Raw genomic sequence first — 15,581 nt, forward strand, 5'->3', positions numbered from 1 at the left:
ATGTCCCACCAATTGCGAACTGCGCTGGAGTCACGTGGTAGGCGTGGCCAATCTTCAATCACTAGCTATTTGTGTGCTTGTTTCTGTATGGAGGGGATAGCTGAAGTGGCAAATTTGAAGACGGAGAAATGCGCTTTCTGACGAGACCAAGATGACGGCGTTCAGCTACATTGTTCCGGAGATATAGCGGCTCAAAAAACCCTGTTCTTTTGTGATTTCCACGAAATTTCTCACCACCTTGGCTGATACCACAAATCTTTCTAGCACTTCTACGTGGTTTTCAGTGATGATATTTCGGAATCAGACAGAAAAAGAGTTGGAGAAACATAAAATATGATTTTTAAAAAATCGATTTTTTTACCCTTTTCCGCGATGCAAAAGCTGTGTCCCCCCAGAACTGCAGCGCCCCCTGCCAGATGGCACCGAGTGCCCGCGTTCGATAGGGTGTTCCGATGCGTGTGCACTGCCATGAGCCGCAGAAAGGAGGGCACTGCGTCGAGGCACCCTAGAGCATATTACGGAGGAGAGCCGGGTCGGAGAAGCGCGTATGAGTGCACACGTGCCCTGTCTCATCCTAGAGCGCGTGGAAGCGAAGGTGGCTCGCTGGCGAGTAGAGTGCGCTCTACTTACGGTGTGTGAGGAGTTAGTAACAGCAACATGATGCCTAGTCGCAAGACAGCTGTCGATGCTGAAGAGAGGAAATGCAAGCGCCAAGGCGGAGCATGTTCAATGGACCAACGAGAGTGCCACCATTCGTGTTCAAGAAATAAGTAAACTTTTATGTGTTGACGTGGCCTTATAGAGGGAAATCGGTAAATTCCCGCTTTTCACGATCTAAGGAAACTGCGCGAGATGTGCGGAGTCTTGAGATAAGCTCCAGATAGGTACAACTTGTATTTTGAATTATTGATATATCAAACTATTTCAGAACCTCCTTGAAATAAGTTCGATATATTGATAATTCAAAATACAATATTTACCTAGTTTAAGCTTAATCCCTTGAAATAGTTTGACATATGCGGGATCGACTGTATGTTGCTGAGACACCTTTCCACAGGTGGCTAAAGCTGAAACAGGCAAATGCCACATGCTCACCTGCAGCCAAGGTGCGCAGTGGCCGTCTACTGTGTCGCAGCTCATAGCAAGGCTGGGCAGCAGCCGGGTCACCACGGGCCAGTTTTCGGTCAAAGGGGGCAACACTGGGGCTGCACTGAAGCCCCTGTCTGTGGTAGAGGAGGAGTACCAACCGAAGGCATGCCCTGGATGTGCACAAAAGCAGGCAACAGGGGGTCACGGTCCTATATTCACATAGCCTGTGGCACTCACAAGAGAAACCTTACGAGGTTGAACAGACTGCACTAGTGTTTGATGTAGCTGCTTAACTCTTTGAGGGTCAATGATGCAAATATATGGCGCCGCGAACAAGTAAAAAAATAGCCAATGCCGTATATTTATGGTGCCGTCTGTACGTTTAAAAAGCGCACCAATTTCCTAACCTTTCCTTTTCTGTCACGTGCTGCCACTATGTGGGATAACAGGGAATTTTTTTCGCGTGCCTCCCTCTCTCGGTTTTCGCTGCATGGTTTTAGAGCCAGTTTGCTCCAGAGCATCTATATACTACCACTGGCGCATTGGCGTGCGGGCAGGCGGGCGGCATTTCGGGTTTCGTTCCGCGGGCGGTTTCGGCTTCTTGCACTTGCAAAACTGACGGCTGTCTCATTACTAATCGCTCAAAGGGCGATTGTGTCTTTCTCACTCGTTTAGTGCTCACAGCGGTGCGCATAGGAAGGATGCCACCGTGCATGCGTTTCCGTAGCTTATTCTTCTTCTTTTCTTTTTTAAACTCGCGAAAACTAATTGCCTCTGGTTGGCAATAAGATGAAGATTAGCGGAAGTTTGTCACACATTGTGCTTTTTTGACGGGCACACAACCACACAGTTTTCTTGAGTGCGTGCACCTACGCAGTTTGATTTAGCTATGGATGTACATATAGTGTAAGAGCAGGAACATTTGAGTCTTGCGAAATATTCTCGTGTGCGCATTTTGAAGGCCTTGAACTATGTGTATAAAGATGCATCAAATTTTTAATTCTTATAAGTTTATTTCCTTTTTTATTGTTGTTATTCATGAATGAAAAGTACATATATACCAACGCAAAATATTTTTTTCTCACTTTACGGTCACCCTAGAAAAATTGCAGTAAATTCTTTTCGAAATGAGTCCCTAAGAAGAATGGGAATCTGCAATAAAAAAATTGACCCTGGGCAGTCGCATATGGTGAAAAAAATCGACCCTCAAAGGGTTAAAAGGGCCTGAATTACTTTTTATCAAAGATGAGAAATACATTTTAGGTTAAAATAGATTATTTCAGAAATAGTTTACCACAAGAGGTATTTCAATGTGTTCAGCAGAAGTGGAGTTTTTGGCAATCAAAGGTCGCATGTGATCCCATTCGCTGTGCTTCTGCTCCTTCTTCAATGCCTTGCACTGGGAAGGCTATGAAGGCGCGGTGCATGTCCACCATGCTCCAATATCCCCGTGGCGCCAGTTCAAATTTGATTTTGGACGCTCATGTAGACACCACTACTTCCAGTTTTGGCACCTACAATGTGCTAAGCGCAGTTGTCCTCAGCGAGCCTCAGTACGCCCAGCCAGCAAACTCGTCGCGGCACCCTGTGGCTGCCACGGTACCTACAGCAGACCGCAGACCGCAGCAGACCGCAGCAGCATGCAACTGCAGTGCGTATGCACAGCGAATGTTTTGTGCATGACAGGGCTTAAGTGTGGGCTCGTGCTCATATGCTCCAGTCTGGCCATGCTACGAGGTGCGGACCGGCTTTGTCCTGCACCAGCTTCACCGACTGAAAATAGCCACATTTTACTTGCACATTCTGAAGCACTATCAATAGCTCAATACGAAGCGAAGCCTGCCAAGGCGTCTAACCAGGAGCAAGCAGGAGTGAGCATGCATGCAGTCTGACTTAAAGTTTCGTGTGGTTAATGCTAGTTGAGTGTTCAAAACTAGTCGAAATGAGCGATACCTGACAGCTATGACACCGATAAGCAGGGTGGCCAAAATTTAGTTCCTATGCGGGTGGCCACGGCCAAGCGTGAACAGACGATAGTCAGCTTCTTCTGGAAGTACACAATTTTTATGGAAATTCAAAAGCAGATTTTCACTTACTTCAGCCAGTTTATTAAAATGCGTCACTAAATATACAAAGTAACAGTAGGAAGTGCACTAATCCAAACCCCTTGCTTCACTGATGTCAGCTATTGGCCAGTAGCAGTCGCGTATGGGAATCTGCTATATTACGAAATCAAGCAGCCTAAAAAGAGTGAGGAACAGGCTTCTGTTGAAAAGAGAGCGACTGAGAAAAAGCTGGCATTGCGCTCCACTTGTGAGCTCCACGTGCCCGTGCATGAGTGCGAAATTTGGCGCAGATATTCACAGTAGCGTTTGCTTTCCTGTGTCTTTTCACCAAGCCTGAGGGGTGGTTCAGGACCCCTGTAAACTAGTGGGTCGAAACAGTAAAACAGTAAAGCAGCCTACACAGTAAGTGTGGCCTGATGGCATGAGAAGCCATATTGTGAGCGGTTGGCCTCTGGTGTATGTTATGCAATGTATGATTTGATGCCGGCAAGCTGTGTCACACTTGGTCAACAGTGATCGGTGATGTGTTCTATTGTGTGACTCCACATTTACTCAAGATTCTAACTGCAAATTTTTGGAAGCATACAGATGAACAGACTTATAACAATTTGGAATATATAAGAAAAACAACATTCTCCTTCAAATTGTTTTTCTCTGTTTCTTCACCCTGTACCTTTCCACTGGGAAGGGGGACAGTTGATGCCCAGGGCCTCTCCTTCCCTTCTTCTCCTTCTCTCTTGAGTACAATAAGTTACTGCTACTAGTACTGCTGCTACTACTACTGCAATGGGTAGGCTAAATGGTGTGAATAACGTGGTGGTGAGTGGTCAAGAGGCTACTGTTTGAAGCTAGCAGACTGGGATAATGCAATGCCAGCTTTTTGAGCAATTTAGTTCACATGACCAAGTATGCAAATTATGATAACCTTTCATTGTTGACTGTATTGTCATGCAATGTAAGAATGGCTGATGGCAAAGCAATTAAAGAAACAAAGACATTAGGAGAACTTGCGTGCGCAAAGAAAAGGCTACACAGTGCCAATGATCATGACAAGCATAGCAGTACATGTTCCGGAATCAGAATTGAAGCACCTTTTGGCCAGCCGTTATTTGCACATGACGCAAGAATTTCCTGAATACCCAGGTAAAGACAAATGTTCATGAAGGATCTGAAAGCCTCGAGTAGACGACACACTCAGAGAAGCCAATAACAGCACTGTTTCAGACACACTGGCCGCATCAATGTGTGCAGATAACGCAAGAACATGGGCTATGAAACAAGAAATGATAAGATGTTGCATCAGGAGCCATAACAAGACCATGTAAAGGAAACACAACATGCAGCAATATAAAATTAGGGGTAGAGTGTGCTCCTCACTTGAGCGTTTGGACGATGGCAACAGCCACCCACCGCGCCAGGTCCCCGCGAAGGTGCAGCGCAGCCAACTCGGCAAACACCTCGACATACTCGACAACAGCCAGGCATGACTGGAGCCGTTCCACGGCTCGGTCCTAAAAAGCGAGGCATGTGAGATTGATATAGAACAAGGAGTACTTTTGTTTTGTAGAAGAGATGCAGCACAGAAAGTTATGCAAATCAGCAAAGATAACAAAACACTGTTCTGTGTCTTGCGTGGATTTCTTCATTTTTCAATTCTAGTCATGTACGGAGAAAAGAATTCAAATGTAAAAAAGTTGCAGTTTCGCTCAAAAGGCAAAGGATTGATGCCGTAAACAGGACCAGGAAAAGCTCTTGTCCTTGTTCTATCTAACTCCTCGTTTTGCCTTCAAGCTATGAACTCACGATAACAGTACACATTTGAGTTGTAAACAAATTGTACACCAAAAAACTTGGTGTGCCTTTTCAATTCATCACATTGAAAGATGTTATAATTCATGGTTCCTTGAAGGTTTATTTAATCGAGGTGTCATACTCATGGTACGACAGAGCTACCAAAGCAAGACAAAAATTTTATTTCATGTTCTCTTTTAGAGGGAAATCTGCTTGCAAAGAATGTCACTTAGTGAAGTGAAAACTACCAGGACGCGTGTTTGCACAACCAAACAGCATCCACAAAGCCTGCAAGTGAAGAAGCACAAAAAAAAAAAGAAAAAAAAAAGACGGATGGCCCTCCAATCTTTCCAAATAACAAGAACCAAATAGCATCTCCAAGGAACATGTGTACCTACCAAGTGCACAGGAACATCGGCGGCATGTCGCAGAATGAGGTCATTGAGGAGTGTCAGCAAACTGGACGAGGAATAAAGGAACTCGGCAACAACGGCCGACTTGCCAAATCGACCTGCACAAACGCCAGCCAAAGAGGTTAGATTCTCTGATTTGTTGTAATGCTAACTTCTCCCTGGTAAATGTGAGAGGGAGTGAATAACTCCAAGGTCCTACCAGTGACTTATCCCACAGTAAATGCAAGTAAGTGTAAATTTCCCAGTGCAGTTCACATGTCTCGCTCAAAGCTCATGTGCGCAGCACAATACTTGTAGCCTGCAGTTCTCTTTAGGTGGTAAGGCCTTGATACGTGCAAATGGCCCATTTGAGTTGTAAGCGATTCGCTTTGAGGTGGACACAAGAGTTTGCATTGGCAAACAAGAGCAAGGCAATGACAGAGTAAATTGTTAATGACTTGGTATAAATTCTGGGGAAACAAGAGAAGACTCAGCCTGCAGTCAATCTTTACACAAGAGCGCTTGTCTTTCTCAGGACGACAAGGCACTGAAAATGGCTGGCGACAGTGCCTAGTTATGCATCGTGACTCTGCCCCTAGTAAAAATATGAAGGTTGCTTTGTTTGCTTGTTAATATTCACTAGCACCACTTGTCTATTTTTTACTGTTCTTATTTTCATTCTCGTTTCAGCAGGAAATATTTCCACTGTCAGCTGGAAAGTCCTCTATAGCCAATTGTATGTACTTTGATTTTGTTCCTCCTTCCCAAATAAGCAATGTATCTGTGTGGCGTGCAGCATAGTCAAGCTGTAACTAATAGCAGCTTTTCCCGTTTGTCTCCAGCATCATGCACTATGTACAGGCGCCGACAAAAGTGGTATACTCCACGCAGCGGGAGCCGGAGCAGCGGCACACTGCATCGCGACGCCATCTACATTGACACGAGTCACGCGACATGCCTGCAGATAATAAAGGGCACCCATTGGCTGTCTCGATCCCAGATGATGCCTGTAGATGGCGTTGCGATGCAGTTTGCCATTGCTCCGGCTTCCGTTGCGTGGAGTATACCACTTTTGTCGGCGCCTGTACTTTGATGTAAATAAGTTATTATTATTATCTGATATAGTTATGGTTTCACCATTTGTTTACACTTCCGCTAGTTATGCTTAAATATGAATCCAGCTTTATACCTCTATTTTTCGTCTTGTATGCAGCGCTACTCGTCTTGAGACAATTTGTACAGACAGTCGTGGTACATGTGATGCGTAATGTTTTGAAGCAATGCATTGAATTGAGCTAGTTGGTGCAGATCTATTTCCTTATATTATATTATTATTACATTAGATTATTTCCGTCTGTATATTGTCTCTTACCAATTCATCGTACTTAAAGAATAATAAACTGAACTGAACTGAACACAGCACAAACAACACAGACAAGACACACACACAGAAAAAAATTTGTGCAGTCCCCATGCACTGTGGGAATTAATGTTATGCAAAGCATTTTGCACACACATGGCTATCTAGCATTGTTTGGGGTTCTACAAAGCAATGCCAAGTGGAGCAACAGGTTTGTGTAAATTGAGTACTTGTACGCATGGATCGGCAAGAATATGTGTCTGTGATGGCAACAGCATGACAACGACCATGTTGAAGACGATTGTGTGGCAACAATGGCACAATTTCTGTGTCGGCCGTTTGGCGCATACAGCATGGCAATTGTTGGATCCTACATAGGAAGTGGATGAGCGTACGTGAGAGGAACATGGACTGTGATGTCATCAGCGACTACAAATGTTCGAGCATGATTAACTTGGGCAATTATGAAGCTGGTAAAATGTTGCACAATTTCTATGTAGCATGCTATGAGGAAAGTGGGCCTATCCTGGAGATGGTGCAGTCTAAAATGGAGCCTCAAAATGCGAGCTGTCACAATGAGGATGTGGCACGGCACGCACGCGCCAAGTGTTTCGAAGAGCTGGCTGGCTTTGGAATGAGAACTATGCCTGCAATGGTCTAATGGTTAGAACACCAAGCTGCTGTGCTTGACGACAGAGGTTCGATTATATCAATGGTCGCACATTCTGTTTGTTACAGTGAGGCGAAACCGACCAAGCGACCGACCGACCCACCCTCCTCCCACCCATCTACCATAAAGCACAAGAACAAGGCGTAGCATGCTTTGGATTAAAACTACCAATATGAGCGATGAGACCATTTATTCAAGAAACACACATTAAATACACACAAGATTAATGCGTGCACTGCATCGAATCCCAGCAACTCATCCAGCTACTATTCACCTGTGTTACAGAAGTGCTATTTTCCTATCTAGTAGTGTTCAGGAACTCTGGCTTATACATTTATTGCCATATTTTTTTGTGCCTTCTCTCTTTTGCTGTTTCTTAGCACAGTGCCAGGGCCTAATGCAATTTCTGTGGTTATTATTACCCATGAGCAGATTTATAAATTTCCTGACTAGTCAGTTGATGCAATTATCTTTATTCATGTGCCTTGCAAGTAATTCTGGAATGGGCCTTAGTGTATATGTTAAGTGCACAACAACAAATCCATAACCACAGGAACACTGAAAATGTCCCTACAATCAATATCCAGGCTTCTGTGTCGATGAGTGCCACTGGTCTCGTCATTATGCATTTGCAGCTCGCTATCTTTGATGGATATGTTTTATGGCTCTCTCCACCATGGGAAAGGATGGCCAGTCACTGTCAGATGTTTGCATATTTCCATAAATATGCCTCACGCAATTATTTATGACACCATTTTAATTCATATTTTATTCAACTCTGGATATTTCAAATAAAAGCCACAGGTCATGAGCGGTTCAAAGCAATGTGGGTTGAGTGTAGCTTGTAAAAGTTGACAGAAATCGTAAGCCTTTATTGATCAGGACAACTCTGTAGCAAGGTGAAGACAATTTTTGTTGATTGCATCTGATAGAGTTTAAAGCAAACACATTTGATGCACAGAAACCTGCCTTTCTTACTCATTAAGCTTAACAAAAACAAAAGCAAAAAAATATCCAGTTAATGTTGGGACAAAAATTTTGCAGAAAGAAAGCATTTTTTTACTGACTGACAGCAATTTTTCATTTTTTCTTGATGAACCTGAAAAGTAACAGTAGCAAGACTTCTATTGAATGATGAGTATCCTTTGTGCGCTTCAAGCATTTTGAGAAAATCGATAGATCTATCTATCCGACCCAGTGGTCCAAGTTGTCTACCAGCTTGGGGAACTAAGTACATGCTTGTAGCTGGATGCTGTCATGGTTGTTCCATCATCGTCGTTAAAGGGCCCCTGAAAAGCTCCGTACAAATTTTGCAGACGCGTAGGGTACAGCTAAAGTTAATCATTTGTACCACAACTTGTGTGAACAACTTGTCTCATATTAAGAGAGCTACGGACAATTACAAGTTACCCTCCTCCATAGCCATGCATTTCCTCCTCAACACTTTTGCCGAGTGATCGAGGCTAAGCTCCACCTTCACTGGCCCTGCGTCATGATGGCACGTCGTGTCGTCCACTTCCGGTTACTGCTACTGTGTTTGGTTGAGCTCTATGCCACCAGGTGGCTGCACCGTGCAGATCATTCACGTTTGCGCTTTTGCTCGTCTGTGAAACGGCAAGGTAAAGTGGCCAGGCCCTGCCCCCTCGTTTGCGTTTACCTGAATACCAGACTCGTGAAACGTTATTGTGGTAGTAATTCTCTGGTGTAAAAGGACAGCCGCAAACACGCAAATTCTGGCGCCCGTCGGATAGCAACAGTCAGATGTACTGCAGTCACTCCGCTTGTCTGCTGCCTTGCAGAGGGATGCGATGTCGCAGCGTGACGTTGCCAGTTGCGACGCTCGCAGCCCACAACGCAACAAAGGTGAATCATGGTGCCCGCGAAAAGACAGACCGACACTGACTGCAAAGCTCTCGTCAAGATGGAGCACGTTCTAACACAAGCAGACGACGCTTGCTGTGTGCCGGAAGTGCTTAAGTGTAGTGAGAAATTGTTCTTGTGCATTCTCTTTCTGTTACTTTCTTTTTATAGAAACAAATTAACTAACATTTCAACTATTACGAACATCATTTGTTAACCATAAAGGTGGAAAAATTATCAATTACACGCCCTGGGAAGCCAAACAGATAGCTCGCCCTAGTGATGTCAATTGGGGAATTTATGTCATATGGGTAGGGGCAGCTGAAGATTCCGCCAAGCAGTGTGCTGCGATCGGCAGCTATGTACATTTTTAAAACGTTATAATAAATTACGCGCTTTACTCTGAGAACTTAGATGCATCAATTAATGATCAGAAGGACCTACTCTAACGACTCTGTGCATTTGTACATAATTGTCAAAATCATTTCAGGGTCCCTTTAAACTTTCATCATCTGACTCTTGTCATGCAGTCATCGTGACGTCTTCTAGACCGGCCCAGTGATCACCCAAATTGTCTAATATCTTGGGCCTCTAGGTATGTGCTCATGGTCGTGATGACGACATGGTGATTGCGTTGTCATTCCACCATGGAATGAAAATAAAAAGAAAATAATGTGCCACGATCGGTGGAATTGAACCCCCGCTGTCGAGCACAGCAGACCGGTGCTCTAACCATTAGGCCACGATCGCAAACATACTTCTGATTCCGAAGAGAACCAGCTCTTCAAAACGCCTGGTGTGTGTGCCCTGCGACACGTCCTTGTCTTCTTTTCTTGTGGCAGCTCCCATTCTGAGGCTCCGTTTTGGACTGCACTATCTCCAGGATCAGCCCACATTCCTCAGTACTTTCCTCGTAGCCAGCTACATAGAAATTGTGCGACACTGTACTGACTTCATGATCGCCCAAGTTAATCAAGCTCTAACGTTGTCATTAGACTCTTGTCATGCCGCTGTCGTGGTCGTTTCCCATTTCATCATCGTCATTAAAGCTTCGTCTTCTAACTCTCTTCATTTAGTCATCATCATGCCTTCTCTGCAGACCCAGTGATCCAAGTTGTTTAACAGCTTGGGCCGCTAAATATGTGATCATAATGCTGTCGCGGTTGTTGCATTGTCGTCATTCCAGGTTTGCATGTCGTCGTCATCTCGCCATCCTTGCCAGGCAGTTGTCATGCATTCATTGTTATACCGTCGCCATGAGGCCGTCGTGCTCTTTTCCCTGTTAACACTCCAGCTTCGTCTTTCGACTTACGCCATGCCCTAGTTGTCATGCCATCATCGTCATACTGTCTTCGTAATGCAGTTGTTGTCCCCCCATCGTCATCATCCCATTGTTCTCATACCCTTGTCATGCCATTAGCGACATTGCACTGCCGCATTACGCTGTCATCACGCATTCATTGTCATACCTTTGTTGTGAGGCCATGGTGGTCATTTTAATATTGTCATTACTTCGTTGTCATGCTGTCATAGCATCGCTGTCGCTTCACGAACATAATCCCATTGTCATCATGCGGCTGTTGTCATAACGCCTTTGTTGTTCTGTTGACGTCATTCCTTCTTCATCATTCTGTCATAATCATGTCATTGTCATTAAATCATGATTCTGCTTCCCTTGTCATACCATCGTCGTCATACAGTCGCTGTCATGCATCCATTGCCATATTGTCATCGTCATAATGTCGTATTCCAGCTTTGTCATTTGGCTGTCATCATGCCATTTCGTCACACTGCCCGTCACTCTAATGACGTCATTGCATCGTCACTGCGTAGTCACTCGCTTGCCTAGGTTGCCCATGAACATAATGTTCATGGGCAACCTAGGCAAGCGAGTTCCATAGCAAAGTGGGCCAATACCTGAGACAGTGCACATTTCGCTGAAGCATGGAAATATCAGAATGACTACTGCTTATTTTAAATAAACATGACTTCTGCAATGTGGTGTGTTGCTACATTGTTTAATACTAACCACATTACCCTCGACAGTCATTGTGAGATGGATTCTGCTGCAAATGTTTTTGTGAATGGTATTTTAGTAAAGCTTGCATAACCTAGAAAAAAATACAGAGTAACCTACCTGGCTAATTTCCTTCACTTTAAACTCTCCCGTGCACTTCACGGGACTGCACTATTTGTTTCTGCTGAGTTATGGAGTAATGTTGAGTGGAGTTATGGAGACTCTGACAATGCTGGCATCTGCTTGTATTTTGAAGGCTGATGATTCAGTTGCAACAGTCAACGTTGATGACTTGAGGTGAGATTTGTGCAACTTTCTACAGAGAGGAGTGATTGCAGTCAGCACAAAAAAAATGAAACAAACAAACAAACAAACAAACAAACAAACAAACAAACAAACAAAAGGATTAGCAACAAAAACTCATTAAGAAGGCTTTTCTTTGCAGCGATAGCTAATGAATTCTTGAAATACTCATGATTAACTATGGCAGCAATATATGCAGTAAGGCAATTCGACTCTTTGGCATTTTGTGGTACGAATGACTGAAAGATGCTATCTCCGCATGATGGAATTCCAAGCTTATGACAATGATCAAGCTGAGGTACAAACATGTAATGGGGAGATAAAATTATAATTTGGCATGCAGATAATGAATAAATATGTGACGAAAAAGATAATGCCGAGACGGTAGGCCAAGGCTAGACTTTATAAGCCGTTCTTTCACCATAGGCCAAAAAGAGAAATGCAGACTTTGCCCATCAACACTGCGATCTTAACTCATTTCCCTGTGGCAATATGCAGCTGGGAGCCGGGACAGAGTTGATGTTCACTTTTGGTGGTGCAATCACTTTTGTGTAAAATGCACTGCATGTATTGACATCTACGGGTGAAAGCTTTCCTGGTACTGCACTAAGACAGCTTGCTTGGCACAGGGACAGGGACGCTATTGCCAGTAGGTGCCTGCATGTCCAGTGCTAGACATGTGAAATCTCGTGAAAGTGATTGTATCCCCGAAATTTATTAAAGAACACTGAATTATTGTATAGCTCTGAGCAATTTCTGCAGTCTTCCGTGTCCCACACAGACTCTGAGAATGCTGGCATCTGCTTGTATTTTGAAGGTCAGGTTAAGAAACAGTGTTGCAGATGAGCATGATGATTTGTGTGTCACAAGGAGCTTGTATTTGAAAAGCTGGCTATATATGTCCTTTGTGACAGCCTGCTGCAGTTATAGCAAATGAGTTCAGAGCAAGATGAATAGCTGCAAGTCTGGTCCTTTCCCATTTGTGTGTGTTATTCAAAGCACAAAAAGGGCAAAGTGAATCATCAGCGCGCCACACTAACTTCTAGTTTTTAAGTACCGACTTCGAAGAGGCTCATTTCAAAGTAATGAAGCAGGGAAGTACAAATGCTAGTTGTGTGAGCATACAGAATGGTGAATCTCCACGCAAGATACTAGCGCCAGCGATCCCGCAGTAAATGTGAGAGTTAAATATACGTCTGAAGACATCATGGGTAAGGAGCGCTTAAAAATTTGTGCTAGCGGATACGCGAAAACGGTGGCCCGCGGAGTACAGCCAGACAAAAAGGCAAGTCGGCACACCTCGCTGTACGCTCAGCACATATGTGACATTCGCGGCAAGAGGGTAGCACCATGCCGCTCAATGAAAGTTATACCAAGGTGGTCTTCACGGCATTGTTCTAACAGCATTTCGCAACAAGAACAAACAACGACCGCGCAGCACGAATGCGCAAACGCGGAAGGAAAATAATCACGTTGCGAGTGTAGTCAAGCAAGGTCTCCCGTCATTTTTTTTTTTCCCGTGTCTCGCATTGGCGACAGCAGAATGCGCCCGCACGGCGTCCGCTTCATGCTGTGACACGCAGATGACACCTGTCAATGACCGGTGCTCGTCGCCGCTTTCAAATCAAAACCCGCCTGAGGCGAACTTGTAAACTACAGTTACAATATAGTGGTCCGTAGCATTAACACAAATGTAGCCGCTACAGCAGACGAAGCTATGCGCTAAATTTGATCGTGCTAACTCTGACCGGGCAAGGCACAAAAGAGCGCAATGAACTCAAGCAGCAGGTGCGCGTCGTTGCCAAGTGAAAGCGGAACAGTGATCACTTTGAGCTACTCGGTGAAAAGTTTGCTCTGCACGAGCCGGATCACGGTGACAACGCTAGATGACTAAGAGAAAGAAAGCGGCGTTCTAACCTGCCGTGAAGTAGGAGATCCAGCGAAGTACAGTCTCGAGTTCGGTGGCTAGAGCAGGATTCGCCTTCACGAACTCACGATACCGTGCGAACAAGTCCGCCATTGCGGGCATGTTGCGGGTCGGATGTTTATGTGATGCGTGACGCAATACGGTTATGAACACTTGCCGAGGCAAAATGCACAAAAGTGCACGAAGGCGTGTGTTAGGAGGCGCTACCTCGTGTGGTGCTCGCAGTTTCGGTTTTGGTTAACTTGGCGAAAAATGGAATGTTTATTTGCCACGTTTTCCATACGCTGTGTCGTTGGTTTGTAAATGTGAGCGTTATGAAGTAGCTATGCGGAAAGCCCCAAAGTTCGAAAACGAGACGAGGGATGCCTCCTACCCACGACACTCTTACCTTACCAGCTTGTTCACGCGTTACGCCATGGAAAGTATACATAGCAGGCTGGGACAGGTATACATTGAAGAAAGTCTTGAGTAGATACCGTGGAGTGAGTCGTTTTGCGAGCGACTGTAGTGCTGTAAAAATCATTTATTTGTGGGACAACCCCTACGCATTGAGCTATCAAACCTACAGGCGTCACAAAATCAGTGTGCTGGTCGTAATTTTCAATATGTTCTCTGCAACACGCCTTGGTTTCTGCAGTCACTTGGAGATTCGGAATATCCTCGTGCTTGAAAGAAGCCGTGTTTTTGCGTTGGGTTAAAGTACAGTGAGCTTCACCTCAATACCAAGACTCTATCGCGTGCTGCATCTCAAAGTTGCTACACAAAAGAACATGTTACGACATATTGGAGAAAGCTAGGAAGTGGTTCCAACGCATTAGGCGCAGCCCACAAGAACCACAAACGCCAGCCTTGAAACATAGTGTTTCATAAATTACTGCAGGAAACTCTACGCCTTGACAGACACAATCGGTAATCAATGGCGCAGCTGCACTGTATTTTGATGCGGTCGTGGTAAAAGGGCACATTTGGCGTTAGTAGACTTGCGCGTAGCAATGTCAAGTGCCGATATCAAGTGTCTCTTTCTTCTTTTGGGCACTGTTCAGTTAGCAACAAATGCACATATTTTTATTATCTGTTCAGTTAGCGTAAATAGAAAAGGGTGGTATTAGTGTACGGAAATCGGGCGTGCGTGTGTCCGCCTAGCAAAACGGAAGAACTGTTTCGCACCATATTTGTTATCCAATCTGCGATGACTCCACAAGATAGCGCTGCGATCGAGCAGTGTGTCTAGCGCGAAACTTAAATATGTTATGTGAAACTGTCCACATTTATAAACCAGAACGTTCTCAAAACACGATTCAAATTAATATCATTTGCAAAAATAAAGAAGACAAACTGTTAGGATACATCAGTTATACCGTCTAAGCTGGCACGTTTACAATTACCGATCATGCAGTGTTCCTGGTCGTCTGCTCAGCGACTAGGTTGCGGAAGACAAACGCTCGTCTGCTCTCGCCCTTCGGTATGTTCGCACGTGTTTTTTCTATCAAAGTTTTACGAAACACACACACACACACACACGCGCACACACACACACACACACACACACACACACACACACACACACACACACACACACACACACACACACACACACACGCGCGCGCGCGCCTTGTATTTTACCCTCATGCTACCGGTCCAGGCTGCAGCGACAGATGACGCTACAGTAGACCGGAGTATTCCAGCCGCTCCAGCCATAGAGTTTATGGCGGTTTATGGCTCCAGCATCCCAGGCCGTCATCGCAAAAATAGTCACGTTTTCGCCATCAGGCGACACATATTGCCCTATTTCAGTGCACCATAATTGTAGTTGGTGGTGGTGGTAAACTTTATTGAAAGGGGGAAGGGGAAAGGGGGAGGTGGCTGAGGGATCGGGCTCAAGTAAGGCCCTGGGCTTGCTTGGCCTTCTCCGCCCAGTCCACCAGTTCAAGCTGTCGGTCGACGTTCCCGGAACTGAGCCAGGTTGTCCAGTCAGTCTCGCTGCTGACGGGGGGATGAGAAAACGGGAGCGAGGTGCATTCCCACATTGTATGTGTGAGTGTCCCTGTTTACAAGCAGAGTCTACATAGGTCGCTTTCCTTGCCCCCTGTGATTTTGTTAATGTAC

The 15,581-nt window shown here is 44.9% G+C and overlaps 1 protein-coding gene across 1 annotated transcript in view; it reads right to left on the bottom strand.

Annotated features, from left to right (window-relative positions):
- Positions 1-13,601, bottom strand: part of Pex16 (peroxisomal biogenesis factor 16) — a 59,418-nt gene extending 45,817 nt beyond the window's left edge. Inside the window, exons 1-4 of the mRNA XM_050177814.3 lie at positions 13,466-13,601; positions 5,345-5,457; positions 4,533-4,666; positions 1,096-1,259 (exon numbers count right to left, since the gene is read on the bottom strand). Of these exons, the coding sequence (XP_050033771.2) occupies positions 1,096-1,259; positions 4,533-4,666; positions 5,345-5,457; positions 13,466-13,577 (523 nt within the window). The 5' untranslated portion in view covers positions 13,578-13,601. The remainder of the gene's footprint in view (positions 1-1,095; positions 1,260-4,532; positions 4,667-5,344; positions 5,458-13,465) is intronic.
- Between the last annotated feature and the right edge of the window lie 1,980 nt (positions 13,602-15,581).

The sequence above is a fragment of the Dermacentor andersoni genome, chromosome 4 (genome assembly GCF_023375885.2).
Source record: "Dermacentor andersoni chromosome 4, qqDerAnde1_hic_scaffold, whole genome shotgun sequence".
In the NCBI taxonomy this organism is placed as follows: Eukaryota; Metazoa; Arthropoda; class Arachnida; order Ixodida; family Ixodidae; genus Dermacentor; species Dermacentor andersoni.